The sequence below is a fragment of the Vanellus vanellus genome (assembly GCF_965231255.1).
Source record: "Vanellus vanellus genome assembly, chromosome: 5".
Classification (NCBI taxonomy): Eukaryota; Metazoa; Chordata; class Aves; order Charadriiformes; family Charadriidae; genus Vanellus; species Vanellus vanellus.
The window spans coordinates 73,916,124-73,934,937 of record NC_138910.1 but is presented as its reverse complement, the minus strand read 5'-3'; the positions used below and the strand labels follow the sequence as shown (position 1 = coordinate 73,934,937).

The 18,814-nt window shown below is 37.0% G+C and overlaps 1 protein-coding gene across 3 annotated transcripts in view; it reads left to right on the top strand.

The window, feature by feature from the left end:
- The window catches only part of LOC309672808 (BEN domain-containing protein 5), a gene marked incomplete at both ends in the record, with an annotated part of 984,871 nt that overhangs the window by 395,686 nt on the left and 570,371 nt on the right, over positions 1 to 18,814 (top strand). For 2 of the 3 annotated variants that reach the window (XM_082484407.1, XM_082484406.1), the window contains one exon: positions 2,248 to 2,464. In XM_082484407.1, the coding sequence (XP_082340533.1) occupies positions 2,248 to 2,464 (217 nt within the window). Of the gene's footprint in view, positions 1 to 2,247; positions 2,465 to 18,814 lie in introns of those variants that run through there. The other variant, XM_082484410.1, reaches the window with a different exon arrangement.

Genomic DNA, 18,814 nt, shown 5'->3' with positions numbered 1-18,814 from the left:
ATCAAAAGTGCCTTTAATACATTAACAAAGTTGTCTTCAACTTGCTTAAAAGTAGGAAGTTATTGAACCAAGGAGAACTATGTGTCATTTAAACATTAGCTATCAGCAGATGAATTTCAATTAGCATTAGCCTTTCTAAAATCCTGACTTTCCTCCTATTGGTCTCATTTTACATGAAATTTTTATAGCGTAAAGTGAGGCTTGTCCTTTATTATTTCTCCCATGCTAATTTGGAAACAAATAAAGTTCAACAACTCAGCAACATACTGTTTAAACTTGCATTACGGTTTGAGGACTGGGAGCTAGAATACATTTACCCACTGCCATATCATCTGCTTGATTTGAGATCAAATGAGGGATGTCCTATAGCACTCCAGAGTGAGGGCGAATGATAGAAATATGTTAAGATGCTGGAGAAACCTATTAGGTTAGGGTACTGCACGCAGACGGCTGGTGGCATTTTTCCCCTACTGATACTTTAAAAAAAAATTAAAAGAATTGTTTCTCTGTCCTTCACGTTTGTGCCTTAAAATAATTTTCAGATCGTAGTGGTAAGCAAGTGCCTTATTTAACCAAAAATGCTGAAGTAAATTCTTGAAGCCCTGAATGTTCAAGAACCAGGGCAATAAAAGGGGCAAATAAATTCTTATTTCAAGTCTAATTAACTGCATCACTGGCTTTTTTATTGTACTTTTTCAAGAACATCTCAATTCCTTTCTGTTTCCCTTTGTAGCTCCTGAGTCTTGCTGGTCAGACTCCTTAACTGCTGCTAATTGGCAAACACGTACTTCTGCATAATGAGAGGGTTTTGTCCTCTATTTCATATTAGCAATGAAAGGCCAAAACTGGTGCTCTGCAGCAGACCAGCTTCTCGGAACTATTACAAAGAGGCACATTACTACTGCTATGTCTGTAAATCTTATTATGTTTTCCCTCACCGTGATCCCAGTTTAGCTGAGATCTGCTCCGATTGTTAGATGAGACCTGTTTATAATGTTGTGTAATTGAATCAGTTAGAGTCTGCAGGACCATAGTGTTTTGTTGCCAAACATGACTGGTAAGTTAGTTACATCAAATTACAAGTGCATGGCATGACTAGAGAATCTTCTGTTTAAATAAAGCTAGAAAATCCATCTACGAAATGAAGAAAGGGTACAAACAGAAATATTGAATGTCTCTAGTCCATAGAAGAAGTGTTTGACCCACCTCTGAAACGTCACTAATTTCTGTTGAGAAATAAAAGAATAATTGAAGTTGGGTGAAAGATGTCAGGCAGGCATTTGTTATTCCTTAAACAGATACCAGCTTGATAACAATGACATAAATGTCTCTATTATAATTATTTACCATCATGTATATTCATTTTATCTTGTCAGCAGTATATGCCAGAACTCTCAAGGAGGGCAGCAATCCAATTTGGAACAGGACCAAATATCCTTTTCTTCTTTGCTTTCTAATTTAGGACCAGGTTGTTTTCCATACTTGAAGTTTTTTGTTTGGGTTTTGTTTTTTGTTTTTTTTTTTTGTTTTGTTTTTGTTTTTGTTTTTTTTTGTTTTTTTTTTTCACCACAAAAATTTATCTTTTCCTCCCCTCGTCGGCTGGGTATGGATATATCCCCTGACTGTTAAGGATAATAAAAGTACAAAGATGTCCTGAATTTCGGTAACAGTTCTGGCAATGTTGCCTTATACCGACATTCCATCATTAATTATGCCTCACCTCTGTGCTGGTGAATTAGGCCTGTAGGAAAGGATGTAGCCACACTGCAGCCCGAGGTTTGGCTGAAGCCTGTGTAGTGTTATGAGCTCGCACCAGCTTGATAGCCAAGTAGAGGGTAGCTTAACTGCCCAGGCATCCTTTTCACTTCTTGGGAGTGCGTTTCTCTGGTTGTGCGATGCTCTCCCCTGTTATGGTGACTCTGCCAGCTTGGGCACCTGGAGAGACCGGCAGTCCCTGCGGTGACCGGTGCACCGGCGCAGTGCCTGTGCCGTGCATGGGCCTCCGACGTGGAGGTTGTCTACATGAGCGCTTGGAAATGCAAGCTCTGGCCTCTGCTCACCAGCTCCTGAGCTGTTGAACCTGTTGCGTTTCATTTGCTTTAGAGGAAATTTGAATCTCACATAGCCTATTTGTTCAGGTTTTTTATGTCGATGTGTATATATGTTGTCAGTGTATATGACTTATCCATACATGTTGTCAATGTATGCATAAGTCAATGTATATATATGTTGTTTTTGTTTTTTTAGGCAAAGAATACCCTCTAAAAATGTGTATTACTACCGCTGCCCAGACCACAGGAAGAACTATGTCATGTCATTTGCTTTTTGCTTTGACCGGGAGGACGACACTTACCAATTTGCTTACTGCTACCCCTACACCTATACTCGCCTTCAGCACTATCTTGACAACCTACAAAGGAGGAACATGGACTATTTTTGCAGAGAATTGCTGGGACTCAGTGTGGTAAGTAATAGGCATGCTTGCCAACTAGCAGCCTTCATTATGAATGTCTGCCTTTAAATGCTTATAGAGTATAATTCATCATCCCTGCTAAAGTACACACACGTACATATTTGTTTTACTGCTATCAATGACACACGATGCAGCATACCTGTGTGGTGAAATATAGACAAATGCTAATTTAATTTCACAGAAAATATTTCCTTTATGATATGCAAGGCAATGCTAAATTCCCACGTAGGACCAATTCACCTGTAAAGGCATTAAAAGATGAAACTGAAATAGCTTTATTGAAGAAATGTGATTTTTGGAGCATTCTGTCCATTTGTCTTTCTGGAAGAGCTTTTCTGTTCAGAAGGAAATATGTGTCTTTGGAAATAGAATATAGCTTTTTTTGGTAAAATAATGTGAAGCATACACAAACTACCTGTTTTATTTACTCTTAGAATGTCTGCTTTGGTGCTGTGAAATTAAAAGGGGTTTGGTGGTCTCAGTACAGATCCTAGTGGCCACAAGAAAGTGCAGTGTGATAGTTCTGTTGCAGGAAGGAGGGTTAATGGTAAGGCTGAACTTCTGCTCGCTTTGCTATAACCTTACTCTGAAATGTTGCCTGTCCTGAGGATTTGGAAAGCGTGACTCAGCCACTCCCATACCAACTCAGAAATCGGCAGATTAAAAAATAATAGCTGAAATCTTGAGTTGGTGAGTTTTTTGTTTTTTTTTTTTTTTTCCTTTTGTGTTCTCAGACTTTATAGTGCACTTGTCACACATTCTTAATCTTTTCTCTGAGATTCGATTTGGTCTAAACTTGTAGCGCGTGTGTGTGTGTCAGAGAAAGAAAGCTGCGATTCCTATGGAAGCTGCTGAACTCAGCTGGGGCTTTAAAAAGAATCCCAGCATATATTGTGAAAATCAGAATGAAATCATATGTATAGCCTGCGCTGGGATAAATAAAAGGCTTCCAGTATTAGAGCGGGCCGTTGAGATCCCTATGGTGACATAAAACTTGGAGGAAAAAATTAACTTATGGAGAAGAGTAAAAACAGAATTAACAAAAGAAAGCGGTTTTTAACCCTTTGGGCAGTTAAGTACAGATCTTGGTTTAGAGATGACTATTACCCGAGCTGATATTAATTATTAATCATTCCAATTAGAGGGACAAACTATTATAAGGGAAAGGGGTATTAAAAAAATGGAACAGTAAAATCTTCAGAGGGTAGGAGGAAGGAGCACTATCATTTTAATGTGTGTAGGGCTTTAATTGTTAATCTTAGAGGACAGAGCCGTCATTAATTCTGTAATGAAACTGAATTTGTTTCCTTTTGCTCTGAAAATAGTGTATAAACAGTCACATTTGCATATTCATCAAAACCCTGATCTGACTGATTAAAACACTGAGATAGAAGGATTTGTCTTTTATCTGCATTTTGACAGACAGAGCTATACTCTTAAATCTTGTTAACGTTGTGTTACCAGTAGTTGCTAAATATTATTTTTCGTATTTCAGCAAACTAAACAAACAGATGCCATTCAAAATGTGGCAGGAAATGTGCCGTGTATAAGTCCTGATTTTATATCTATATGTACACACACAGTATGGTTTGCAGAAATTGATATGGTAACATTTTGCAGCTCACCATGCTGATCTGTATAAAAAGCTTCTGAATCAGGCTCACGCTGTAATCTTTGTAAGTAACATTACAATCTCAGAGCATTTCTGGCTTTTCTCCACACACAACTGTCCTAGAACAGCTTGGTAATTTAATGTCTTTGCTGAGCTTGAATAGACAATTTCCATAAGTTCTCTGCAAGTTAAATATTTTAACATAGAGCTTTGTTGCTATCATACATCTTTAAATGGTGAAAAACAGGATCCTTCAGTCTTCACTGCACAGTGCTTCATCAAAGCAGAAGCTGGCTGTACTTTAGAGAATTGCGTGCCATATAGGATAGATTTAGAGCTATGAAAGCGAGCTCCGTCCCTGCTCTGGCTCCTTATGTAAGATAAGAGGAATCAGATTGGCATAAAGAGGCCCTTAAAAGCTCTATTCCTGGCAAAGGGACGATACCCCTGGTAGCCCATGGTGAAAGGCAACTTAAAGACGCCGTCTGAGGACAAACTCTGAAGTTCTCATACTGAGCGCGGGGCTGAAGCAGGGTAGTGTTTTGGGGAAGGCTGCGGTATATCTGTCGAGTTGCCGTGTACCCACCGATACCCCCTGGCTCATTCCAGGAGAATTTTACAGCTCCCTGCAGAAGTTTGTGATTGTGAGGATGGAGAATGGTTGGAAACAATTTCAGTTCTCCTGGATTATGAAGTTTTGTACTGTGCCTCTTGGAGACAACAGGATCTCCCCACCGATCTTTTTTTTTTTTATTTTTTTATTTTTCTTTGTTGTGGAACAGTAAATTCAAGTCACAAGAAACCGTGCTTAGATGATTACCCCTGAAGGCTGTCTGAGTGCACATTTTGCTGCATGTAATGCTTTCAAGGCAATCTAATTTCTAATCTAATTTCATATTTTCTCTAAAGAAAGTACTATGCCTCCATTAACTCCTTAAATACTTTCACTAATTCTATGAAAATTGAAAGTGAAATATCAGTATGGGACACGTAATTGTCATTAGGATGCAGAATGGCAAAGTGGTTCAGAGCCAAATGGCAAAGATTCCCATTGCCAGTGTGAACGGATAACTTAGCTGCTCTATTTCTGACCTTTTAATGTTTATGTTCTTTACTTCAGGGAGCTATCCCAAAGTCTAGATGTGCCAAATGGTCTTGAAAATAGTCTCTCCTGCAAGCTAGCTATGATAGTCACCCAGGTATCGTTGACTCTGCCGTTTTCATTCTGCCATTGTTGGCCCTAGGTAACATCAGACTTTCTACGGTTTGTCCCAACAGATCGTAAGTTCAAAATCTGTGAGCATTTCTTTAAATTGTGCAATTACTTTTTTGCATATTACTGGTGTGTCTCTTGTCTTGGCATATATTATACAATATTGTACAGCATAACATAGTGAAAAATACTTTTTCTATTTCTCTGAAAACATAAGCACGAGCTCAATTTACATTTGCAGTACCTATTTTATGATAGAGTCTCACGTGCAGTAACAGTTATGTGTAGCATTATAACTAATATTTCAGAGTTGGCAAAATTTTTGAGTGTGTCATCATTTGAAGGTGGTAGTCTAAATTATCTGTGCATACTTGAAGTGTGTGGACAATTGATGAGACCTGTACCTCTACTAGTATTCCATTATCACACATAAGAAATTAAACGAGTTTTTGTGAGCCTGGCTCAGCTCCTACAGGCCACTTTACAAATCGCCACTGGCTTGGCAATATTTTCATTAATCACTCAAAACAGAGCCAAGATTAATTGGAGACAGAGTCTTCCTTTCACCCCATTAGGCAATGGCGCTTTCAAATTACACTTAAGGAGAATTGCAACTGCACATACAAACCACAAGCCTCAAAGGGACTTCCACAGTACACAGAGACTGGAATATGGAATTCTGTTAAATTAAATATTAAACATACATATTTTAAAACAAGAAGGCAATATGTCTAATGTAGAGCTCTGTAAGTGAGCCAATCTCTTAAGTCAGACATGAGATACTGAGTGAAACAGATTGGAACACAAGGTGCTTCATTCTGACTCCACGCCACTTTGGTGCACGCTTTTTATTTATGTAAGTTACTCCTGATTTATGCTGGTATTAGAGAGATCAGAATGAGGCCCCAAGACTGTGAAACTGCACACCAGATGTCATATTGCTGGTTCATTGATCAAATATCCCTTATTTACTGCCTAAATTACTGGGTAACCCTGCAAAAATAGTTGATCAGTTCTACTGATATCTACTGGTCCGTTTTTAACTGCTCAGTCATGATTGTTTTAAAGCACGAAGCAAAGAAAATAGACAATTTTTCTAAGGTTAAATTTCCCATTTCGGCGTTCAGTGTTAGGTTACGTAATAACAGTTCTGTAAAAGAAAAATATACTCTTCATCTTAAAAAAAAAAAGGTACAGGCTTCAGTGTGATGTGTCATACCTTTGAAATCATGTTGGTATCAGATTTTGTACTTTCCGATGGATCTGACTGCAACTCGGTTGAAATGTCATCTAAATGCAATTTATGGCAACGTACCTCCTCTGAAAAAGGCCACAGAAATAATGCTTAAAAAAAGTAAACCAACTTCTCATTCCTCTAGAATGTAAAAGTGCACCTACATGTATTCAAGGCACATATTCTTTATTCAGAGGTGTATCTAATTACTCATATAGTACTGCTGTTCCCATAGCATTCATAATATGGATGTCATCCTAAAACTGTATGAGAGATTTTAAATGTTCCTACGGCTATTTTCTTAGCTGGGTTGGATATCAGCAGAAGTAGATTTGGACCTAAAAATAACACCACCAACAGTTCTTTCTGAAATAAAATACAATTTATAGTATATAATAGCACAGTACGCTACCAGGGAAATTACAGATATAACATGAAAAATAACAGGGAACTATTCTATACCACCAGTTTTAAGGAAAATTTCTTTGTTAGAATTTAAAGGAAGTTCTGGGAGATACTGTGGCTTGTGGGAATCATAGACAAGGAAAGATAGGCGAAACTATGTTACTGTTGAAAGTTGCCATCTGTCTTTAGGATATATACAACTGTTCATGGTAAAAACAAGAAATACTTTGGTTTAGGTTGGCAGCAATATATAGTTTTAGAAAAAAACAAACTCAATAAAATCATCATTTACAGTTAATATTGTGCAAGGTTACAAAATGTATAAGCTGGTTATTTCTTAAATTCCAGAAAGAGCACTGTTTTATATATTAAAATAATTTCTAGAAGGATTTGCATAACTCGTGATTTATCTAACTATGAGTAAAAAATCTTATATTGGGAAGAAGGATTAAAATCTTAAGTCGATTTTGCAGCTCGCATTTTATAACTACCTTTATACATTTAAAAACTCTTAGAAAAAAATGCTTGGAACTTCACAAAAAAGAAGCTTTGAGCATAAACAATCCATTGAGTTATGAAATCACCCTCAGAAAAACTGTTTTTATCCACTCTATAAGAAGAAAACCTCCTGAAAGGAATGTCAGTAGATGAATTCTATGTGGTTGTGTTTGTCTATACAAAGTGTTACCGTGCACAGGTCCCAAGTTGCACCCTGTCATGCTATAGCTACACGGGGAAACCTTGGGAAAGTCAGTGACCTTTCTGAAGTTTTCGTGGGACTTTCTGTAGCTATGCAGGTTGGCCTTTTTCTTCACAGCTCTTCCATTTCCATGTCAGGTTCTTCATCTTGCCTTCACTCCACGCTTGTCCTTCATCTGGCTTGCCCTTTGCGTCAGATCTAACCTTCCCTTTTCTTTCCATTTAGTGATACTTTCCTCAGCTAACCACAAGAAGGAAGCTGTGGCATTTTTTTTTTTTAATTTTTTTTTGCTCTGATGGTTACTTATTCTGCTTTGTTCTTTCCCGTTCGTTCCCCTTATGTCTTTGAGTTGTGAAGGGAGAATCCAAAATAGCTGTTAGGTCTTTTAAATACCAGGACTGCACAAGGTAGTCGTGTTCTCTTCTGTGCGCTCAATATCCCCATACTGGTGACCTGTCTTCCCTGTCCTTATGTCTTTTCTTCTTTCCATGTGCTCCGTCCTCTAATACATACACCCACATTTCCAGAGAAGCTGGTGTAACACTTCGTTTGCCCACGCTTCAACATGGAGAGGAAACTAATGATGTAGTCAGTTGTCCTGACATACCTGAACTAACACCCAAGCGCAGGAAGGGATTTTTGGGTCTGAATCCTTGTTTCATGACAATGGCAGATTTCAAGCGAGAGGCAGATTTTACTCATTCCTGTCCTCAGCACTTTCTACTGGTTTGTTGGGTGCCACACAGCCTAGTGTGATAGCTGAAATCTCAGTAGGAAACAAACTGGTTTAGTGCACACAGTCAGTTCAACGCGCAGATCTGGGCAGCTGCCTTTAGTTACTGCACCCTACACTTTTGGGGACAGGGAGCACCTATTTTACGTTCCCCGTTTAGCGTCTTGCTCACTAGAACTCCTTTTTTGGTTGATGCTTGGGAAATAACATAGTAAAGCCAATTAATATCATTCCATCAAAAAAGCCAGTCTGGGGCCCTGCATATACACCAGTGTAAAGTCTTTAATGGTTTTAAGATTTACCTAGTTGCCCTGAAGGACATGCAGATATTTTGAAGATATGTATGGCCCTTAGAAACCAGTGAAAACACTCGAATACATTCATCCTTCTTTCACTTCCATTTACAGAAATTTGTTTTCCCTCTTTTGTAGCACAGCATTAAGCAATAATTACCATGTTGATAGTGATGCTGAATGTACTTGCATGTAGGGGAAATTGTGCTACGTGGAGCTATTAGCTACATTTGCCCCGTAGCACTTTACTGCATTGACTCTGCTGGGATTTTGACTGTGTTTGAGCTGGTTTCTATTTAGATCTCCTGAGCGGTGCCTGTGTAATGCATCTGTGGGGCTGGAGTTGTATTTTAACCTGTTTTCTTTGATTGTAAACCTAGAAGATGGTTAGCCTTGTTCACATTACCTTTTGGGCTGCGACCTTGGGACTGAAAGCTTTTCTAACAATTTTAAAGTCTGCTCAGTCCAAAGGATTTGGATTTATGCCTTTTAATTTAACCAGAGAAAGAACTATTTATTGATTTAGCTATATAATGCAAATATAATGTATAAAAATCTCTAAATACCTTAGGCAAAATCTTGTTCACATAATTTGTGTAAACTGAGTATTGTAGCTCTGATCCAGCAAAACACTTAAGCGTAGATTTAAACTTAAGCATATTAAATAGTCCTGTTGAAGTCACTGGCACAGTTCATGGCATCAAGTTAAACGTGTGTAAAATTGCCTTTAAGCTCCAAGGTCAGAACAATCAACGCTTTGCAAGATCAAGACCTGGTGTCCTAATGCTTTGCCATTATCTTGTACTACCACTGTAACAACATCACTACAGGGAAATAATAATAATAATAATAATAATAATAATAATAATAATAATAATAATAACAACAACAATAACCCTAGACTTTATGACCAGGTTTGCAGTTTTTCCAGCAAAACTACTTCTTACAAAGTAAAGAGGAATAATGTTGTTTTCAGTCTTATATGAATGTAAACACATCTGGCTATTGATTAACTTATATTTCAGTTCTTTTTAATCGTTTGTTTTAATAGGCTCCCAGGGGCTTGCTTGTCTAACACGTCACCTTTACTTACAGTACACCAACACTACTGAAGCTGAGGACTAAATTAGACATCTATTTGTAGGATATGGAAAGATTTTACCTGCCAGTCATTGGTAACCAATGGATTTGACCAGTGACTTCATTCACTCCTTGTAGTGTTAGAATAAAACAAATTCACAATGGGTTGTATGGTTTCAAATAAGTTTTCGGTATTACTAAGTTCCTACTGGACAAGATTTTTAAGACTTATATGTTAAGATTGTGAGCTATTTACTCCCACTTGGAACAGAATGTAACAAATAAAACATTTAAAAATAAACAAACAAAAATCTTTATCACATTCAGTCAGGGTTTGAGGTTTCTGCATACCTTTCTCCACCCTCCCTTCAGATTCATCTGCCCTCTTGTAATGGTATATACCTTATAAATAATACTGAAATAACTGAACAAATGAAAAGACATCTCAAATTTGATTTAAGGAAGCATTTATTTGTCTGTCACCTCATTTTTGGATATTTCATCGCTTGTCTACACCTAGTTGGAGAAGCTAGGTCAGGCAATGTATTCTGCAACCCTTTTTGCAGTTCTTGATAAATATGGTGAATATCTGTGTGTAAATCGAATCTCACCATTGCTCAGCAGTCCTTCTTGTAGTGTACAAGTAAGGTGTGCACTTGAGGTCTTCTGCATAAGAGATCTGTGATAATCCTGGAGTTCTTTGTCCTTGCCATGCACTTATACAGTAAGACTCTATCTGTTGTCCTTAAGCATTGAAAGGTGAAAGCTGGCTCTAAAAAGACTTCAGCTTGTATGTCAGAAGGGAATCTGGGAAATATCTTCATATCACATAGGAATGAGAAAATAAAGAAATAAGAAAAGATTTGGATGCTGATTGTAAGATAACGTAGACCAAGGAAGTGTCGTTCAGGTGGCCCATGCTGGCCAAATGCATCCTTACTGTTGACCCCAAGTATTTGAACATACGTACTTGAAGAGAAGAACTAAGGCTTATGACAACCTAATAGATTTATAGAAAGCATGGCTGGGAGATACTATACGTAGCATGTGATCCATTCTTGATTGCAGTATGGTTTTAGTGGCCCTTATTTTTTTGCACTGTTAGGAAAGTATATTTGAATCAAAGAATAGTGCAATGAAGAAGGGCATCAAACTTACATGTAAGGGAGGCTAGTGCCATCCTTATTTTAAGACATCATGTTACATTCAACCGTATTTTATTTTAGAAGATCTTAATAATACTGAAAAAAAAAAAGAGAATATTTCTAGAAAATGCTAGCTCCTCTTGAAGTGCTTCTATTATCCACAAATACTGAAAGAAATATTTATTTTCATTTTGAAGACAAAATAACATACAAATAATGTGAGGAGACGGAAGCTTTTTAATGTAAAGCAGTAGTGACTTAATTGAAAACTGTTTTTTCGCTTTTTAGGAAATATAACATGCAGCTTAAAGCCTTTCAATGCTATTTTTAAAGACATCTTACATGGCAACCAGTCATATTGGTACATGAAAAAAACTACATTCTCTGACAAAGATCCTCTTTTTCATGTTTTCAAACAGCAGCTGAGCACCATACTGTGGCAGCAGAGAACAATCTGAGAAAATGAACACAGATTGAAAAGTCTCAGTTACATGACATTTTCAATGAAAAAAAAGTCAGCCCTAGGCCCACAGTGACAAGTTTTCACTCAGAATTCCCTAGAATTGTGGACATACCTTTCTACAGGAAGTGTATGTTTTTCTGAACTACCTTATCTCATGTTCTAATAAATGTGTATCATGGAGGATGACAAAGGAGAGATACAATCCATTTCAGAAATTTTCCTAAGTATGCTCAAAAGAAAAATCAGCTTCAGAAATTAGTTTTCTCTCATTTATTTTTAATTTCCCATTAATTGCATCCAATTTTGCACTTAGTCTTAATTTGTTAAATTTTAAGAGGGCTGTTACTTTCTCAAATTCTAAAGACTTCGGGATTTTATAATACATATATTTCTTTTCCTTTTATATTTTCTGCATTAAGTTGGATTATAATAATGCATTAATATCCATCATGATACTTTTAATCAGCTTCTTAGTTCATTAGTAACAGCTGCACGTTGTTAAAGTTGTTTTCATTTTTTGTTTGATTTTTTTTTTAATCTAAGTTGCTTAGAATTAAAATATTAACTAATCTTCTCCATATTTATGAAAGCTGCACTGTTCTGCAGCATGGAATGAGGAAAAGTTTTGTGCCTATCACTAAAGAAAACTCACATCTTTTTTTAGAACTTTTGCTCTGACAGCCTCTGAAATATTGCATAAATGTTACTGAGTTAAGGTTCGTAACATTCTTGACAGTAGCGTCATTTTATAGGGAAGGAGACTATTGCAGAAACCTGGATCATTTAGAAGCAGTCTGTGGTAAGGACTTTGGTGCCCATTTTCCGAGCTGAGCCACGCTTAGCAGAGAGCTCAGTTGGAGTGTCACTTAATCGCGTGGTCAAACAGCTGTCAGCACCATGGACAGTGGACGCGGCTCCTCTTTGCGGGGCACTCGTGCAACGTTTTCACACGTAGTTTTGAGAAGCTGAAAATACAAAACTGTTCTTTCAGAAGTCTTTTTACATAAAATTGAAGCCCAAATTTTGATAGTTACACATCAAAAAACACTTTAATGTTTTGGAAACCAGGCCCTATTTGCAACTGCTGAGCTCTTCAAAGTATGGTCCACGGTGTTCAAGAAAATAATTAGACACGGAGTCTGCTATTTTGCACAGTACATGTCATTCAAGACCTCAGGTTTGTTTTTCTTATTTTCCACATGAGAATGAAAAATAGCCAGTAAGGTGTTATGTCTGATGGGAAATTTATGGGAACGTCAGAGTTGACTGATTAACCGCACTTTATACATTAACAAATGAAGACTAAACCAGAGGTTGATGGTATGTGTTGGAAAAATAGGAGATATTTTGGCAATACAGTGAGGCACATCAAGATTTGTCTCAGATCTGGACATAGATATTATTCCAAACAATAAATATTTCAAAATTTGAAAGGTAATGAGTAGAACAAGAACAGCGTTACTACTCCCAACAGGGTGATCAAAAGCATTGCATCTTCTTTGTCTACAGTAAGTGGAAATGCACAACCTCGATATTGCCTTGTAGTCTTTCTTCCTCTCTAAAGCTTAAGGAAACAGTCTAGACCTTTAGCATGCTCTAGGCAATCAAGTTATCAATATAAATTACATTGGTATCTTCTGGATGAGAACCATCTCTTCTTATAGGAATTAATGATATTATAGGGTCCCAGGAAACTCATAAAAGTTTGTTTTTTTCCTAATTGTGGTGGCCTCTTTATCTTTATGAAGAATCCAGACATTGTATATCCTCACTCTCAAGAGAACAAACTGCTCAGAATGCGAACTCAGGAAACAAGAGTATGTGTTTCAAAGGTGTACTTTTCCGCTGTTGTAATCATCCTTACAAGACACTGTGGCAGCACCAGATTTGCCTTCAGCTCCAGCTGATTTTGAAATCCTTCAAAGCTTTAGAAATAAAACTGCACATATCCTCTAGATTTCTTTTATAGAAATAGATAAGATTTTGTAACAGCAAATAACACTGCAGAGCTGAACAAAATTGTTCTCCCATAAATGAGACTTGGATGCACTCAGACTACACAGACTCGTAGAAAGACAAAGAAAAAGTTATTATATTCCTCATGGTCAAAAAGAATTCCTATATGTCTATCTTGGCTGAAATTCCCATTAGCCATGGCAACCCATGAGAGAAATACAGAGCAACAGATAACATCTGATTTCATGCGGACAAAGAGGTGGGATGCATTGATCTGTTTGGCAGAAAACTTCATTCTTTTTCATTCCTGTAATTCAGATTTTCTCATTACTGGACACAGATGGCAAAATATAATTTCATTAACTATAACCATTTGTTTTGCAGTTCATCAATTTAATTCCAAAGAGTACAGAGACTAGTTTATGCTGGCCATTAACAAAAACAAGTTGGTAGCTAGAGCTATACTACAAATGGCTATAGATGTTGTATACAGTGCTTCAAGATCATTTGTTGCTATGACAATAATGAAGCAGAATAGCTGTGGTCTCTGAAACTTCAGATTTTTCATCTTCCCAAAGAAATACAGGTAAATACAAATTCTTCTCTTAAAGAGCTGGAGTTCCTTCAGAACTACAATGAATTTATGTACGTATGTTACCAAATCAGTAAGCCACTCTCTGCTTCTTAGAAAGTTAAATCAGAAAAAAAAAGGAAAATAAATGGATTGCATTCTCATGTTATCTACTGCCAATGTTGCTATGAACCACCAGGTAAGTACCAAGGAAAGTAAACATGGTTCCTGTATACCTGCCAACAGTCTCCATAATTTCCCGTATCAGCCAAACACACTTTTGATAGAAGTGAATGAGGGACCGTATATCAAAATCATTTCTTGATCTCATGATTCTTTCCTTTACCTAATAAGAAGTGCACCTTTGTTCATTTTATTTATCTTATTTTTTTTTTAATCTGGGAAACAAATTGGATTCTGGAAATTACATCCACCCTAGTTTCATGTATTTCCAAATAATGGCGCAAATTTCCTGACATGCTACATCTGAAAACCGACTCTGAAAAGAAGGAAGTTCTCTCCTGCAATTGACGACCACAGAGGACTTGCTTCATAATCCCTTTTCCTAAATAACATAGGGGATTGACCATTTTTCATGTCTATATGTTTTTAAAAATGCAGGTAAGCTCTCTTTTCTTTCATACTGTCACAAATAATTAACTTTACCTGCAATAATGCTGAATGACAAGAGGTTTACAAATACCAGGGACTGGTGGTGATTAACATCCATAAACTACTGGCTCACAAAAGATACCTTCTTTGATTAGTTTCAGAAGTTGCTGAATGTAATTTGAAATCTGCTCCATGTGGTAGGATGTAGGATAGCCTGTACTCTGACAGCAGCACACACTACATAAGCTATTGGAAAACATCAGAGATGTGTCTTTAATGGACTGTGGAGCCCGTGTGCACAAACAGACAATTCAGAACACTGGGCTTCTCTGGGAACTGTTATTACACAGAAATTTACTAGAAATAACAAAAGTGTTTTGACTTTGAACATTTTCTTTCATTCAAAAATACTACATAATTGTAATAAGGCAACAATCACAGTCTACTGCATGAAAGCTATGTGTTATGATAGTAAACCTCTGGAACTGATAACATGCCATCAGATTTTTTCTGACCACACTTAACTTACCAGTATACCACTGGTTCCAGATGTATTTCAACAATGATCATGGATAGAATTCCTTACAGCAGCTTCATGCTGTATTCTGTATGCTGGGAATACCCAGCTGCACCCCAATTTGCAGCCAACATGAATATGAAATTTTACAGCTTTTATTCCATGGACACTCTGACTTAAATATCTCTAGGAGACACCTTCACCATGTCACAGTTGGGTAAGCTGATTGTATGTTGTTTATTTGAATCATCCTGAATGCCAAAAAGAGTAAAAAAATTTTCATGTTAATAGATAACATATCACCAAGTTTTCTTCTTTTCACATGTCCATTGTATTTTTTTCTCTCATTCTAACACAGAAAAAAATTGTTTCATGCCAATCATCACCCTTTGCATCTTAAAGCATTACATGTGGATACATCCTGATTTCAGGTCATATTCATTACAAGTTTATGTCTACTTTCTAATAATAAACTGGAATCTACTAGAATGGCATGAATAAGGAAAAATATGCTAAGTGATAATTTTCACATTTCCTGTCTTCCAATCAATACTATTTGAACTCTTTATTGTCACTAATTTTGGAAAACCTCTCCCCTGAAAGTGCCACAGTGAAACTGAGTATTTCATAATATTGTATTCAGTTTCTTTAAAATTTGTCAAAGGCCTTTTAAGAGTTTTGAAAATAGTGAAAAAACATCTCCATTGTTTCTTTCATTTCTCACGACACCTACACTGAAGCATTGGTCACAGTGTCATTACTCTCTCTCCATCAAAGTTGCCTTTCTTCCAAGTATAACGTCTGTTACAGAGGCAGCGGTGCAAGGAGATCTGATATCTGACCTCTCCTGTGCTGTGTTTCATTACAACAAAGCTTCTCCTAAATTGCGTCCAAAAAGTTTTCTCAAAGTTGTTTCAGAATTTACCAAATTACTAAATTATCTGTGCCTTTCCCTAAGCTTCCTGCTAGTTTTGAGAATATCATTCGTTTCTAAGATTCTAGAAAGGCTTTAGACTTCTACTTTCACAGAACTAAGTTCTTCGATATCATCTTGATTTATTATCTCATTTCATGATTTCAACACAGATCTCTACTCTTAACAACATCAAAAGAAAGACACGAAGTGCTTTAGTGGTACCTTGTAGATACATTTTGACTATCTGTTGGGTATATCAGTGGGAAGTATTTTGCATGCATTATATGCTTAGGATTGGCTTCTGTTCTGGTTTTCTTTGGATAGAACAGTTCTGGCAGTTTCTTCTTCAGCAGGGTAAGTATTCATTTGTTTAATTTACTTTTTGGGAGTTTCTCACAGTGGTGTGCATACAGAAGCAGCCACGCAGAAGAAATGTTAAGGTTATTTACAAAGAAATACTGTTTTCCTCTAAAATCACTGTGCACCTTCCTGCACCTTGGGTTCATAAAATTTAATATGGCAGAGAAGACAGCAGCTCCAGAGCCATGGCCAGGAGTAAAAGCAGGGAAAAACCCAACATAAGTCTTTGAGAAAAGTAGATTAGGTCATCCAGTTACCGTAAGATACATGTAGATGTTTTCAGTAGCTGTTTATCTTTCAGTGTCACGGGTGAGCCCATGATGACATACAGCCTTTGTGTTTGCTTAACATTCAGAAGACACTTTTGACAGATAGGGTCACGTAATGATGATGCTTACCAGATTTGGGAATATGTATTGCTATCATTACTTCAGAGGTCAGTTTTAGCTTTTTGAACTTCAAATTAGAGTCCGATCATCTTCAATCCTACTGTAAATTTTGGGAAAATATCTGTGATGAATGAAAGTTATGCAGAATTGTTTGGGGGAGGAGGTTTCCCATATATTGGTAATCTTGGAGCTAACGTTCTTCCTTTTCTTTATAGATAATGAATGACTGTAAAATGCAAGAGCCTTAGAGCAAATGTGCACATCAAAGAACTTGAATGTGACCGTTTGTGTTAAACAGGATTGAAACACACAATACTTACCTTGATTTAGAAACTAGATACTAACATGGGTCAACAGTCGTTCATGACAATACTTTCAAAGGCAATTTTTAATATTTTAATTTCTAAAATCCTCTGCAAGTGAGCCAAGAAATGCACTTAGGAATGTCTTTATTCTGCTTGAAGTCATCTGCAAGTTCCTACCACACTCAGTGAACTTTCACAAGAAAGATGATGCTTGACAACTTGTAGAATTTATATATAATGTTACATTTCCAGAATGGATATCCAGCTCCTAATAATTTTCAGTTTATTAATTTGACCTTCATTTTAATAAGTCCAAAAATAAGATTATTTCCCTCATCCTGATCTGTATTGAAGACCTCTGAGCATGTCCCTTGGAAGAAATGAAACAGTAAAGAGCAACTGTTAGAATTCGGGGATGCTCGCAAGGGGAAATATCTTATAGTCACATAATCCAAATATCCAAAAACCCCTTGCTTAAACGTAGCTGCCATTGTTAAATTTCTGTGCTCCTTGCAAGTGTCTGGCTGTTCTGGAAAGAAAAGCGTGTGCGTCTGGTTTCGTCCATCAGAGAGCTCAGAGACAGAATAATGTTCAATCATGATGTTAATCACAGCACAACAGTTTCTACTGAAGTGACTCTATAGAGGATTTATTCTCCCATCTATGCAGGTGCATAAAGAATTCTGTTAATGGGTGGTGCATATACTCTTGTAAAAGAATTGATTCCTTTGTATTAAAATTACATGCCTGGGATTTTAACATAAAATCTGAAAAATCCCACTGTGCAAAACTGACTTAAACTCAATTTCCCTCTCCCCCTTTTACAATGTCAAGATGCCTGAGTGCTCAAGTGACTGAATAAGTACTAAATATTTAATGCATGGAGGTTACATTAACTGAGTCTTTGATCTGAAACTTCTTAAAAACATCTTAAAAGCCCTTCAAAAACGGGTTAGTATTTCATTACAGTCACTTAAAATAGATTTATTTTATCAAAACATCCTGTCAGAAACCCCAAAGCTGTGATTAATAACCTACAGCATTTTGACTAAAGCATCTCCTAATAATAGTTTCTTAGTGTATCAACAGATTGCCTGTTGTGGGTAAGAAATAGCTGGCCCTGTCGCCTCTATCTGGCACTCGCATGTATGCACAGTTTCTCTGCTGAGCGTTTGAGCAGGTATATACATTAGAATCCACAGTGGGATTCTGCACGCTTGATGCTATTCAAACAGGATGTCTCTCATTTAATTCTGGGATTCATTTTTTTTTTCTTCATGGAGTAAATTTAGTAGGGCAGTTTTGTACAGATGTTTTTGTATAGAAACATTTACAACTATTTGGGCAACATGAACAACGAGATGGATCGATAATTAATATCATCATCAAAAAATTCTGCTTATTTTTAATATGTACAGCATAATTTGAGAGCAACTCCGGCTGCGTCAAGACTCTGTCCTTTAGTTGTTTTTTTTATTATTTTTCAAGGGCAACAGACTACAGTGTGATAGTATTCGAGTATCTGCTAGATGTATAGAAGACAGAAGCATACGCAGAGGCAGGTTTCTATATGATGACTTTCTACTGTATCCTGCAGACCTTTCACGAGAGGACTTGGCCCACCCAAATCTACCCTTCCACCTTGTTGTAGATTTCCTTCTCATTGGCTTTGTGCACCTGTAGATCCCACTCTGAAATTCCCACTGTGGTTTTCCTAACACAACATGTTCTGTCTTAACACCATGAACACACAACTTCGGATCTTCAATGATTAATCACAAACCACCTGGTCACTCTGGTGCTGAATTTCGAGTTCATGCATTTTGAGCTCATGCTT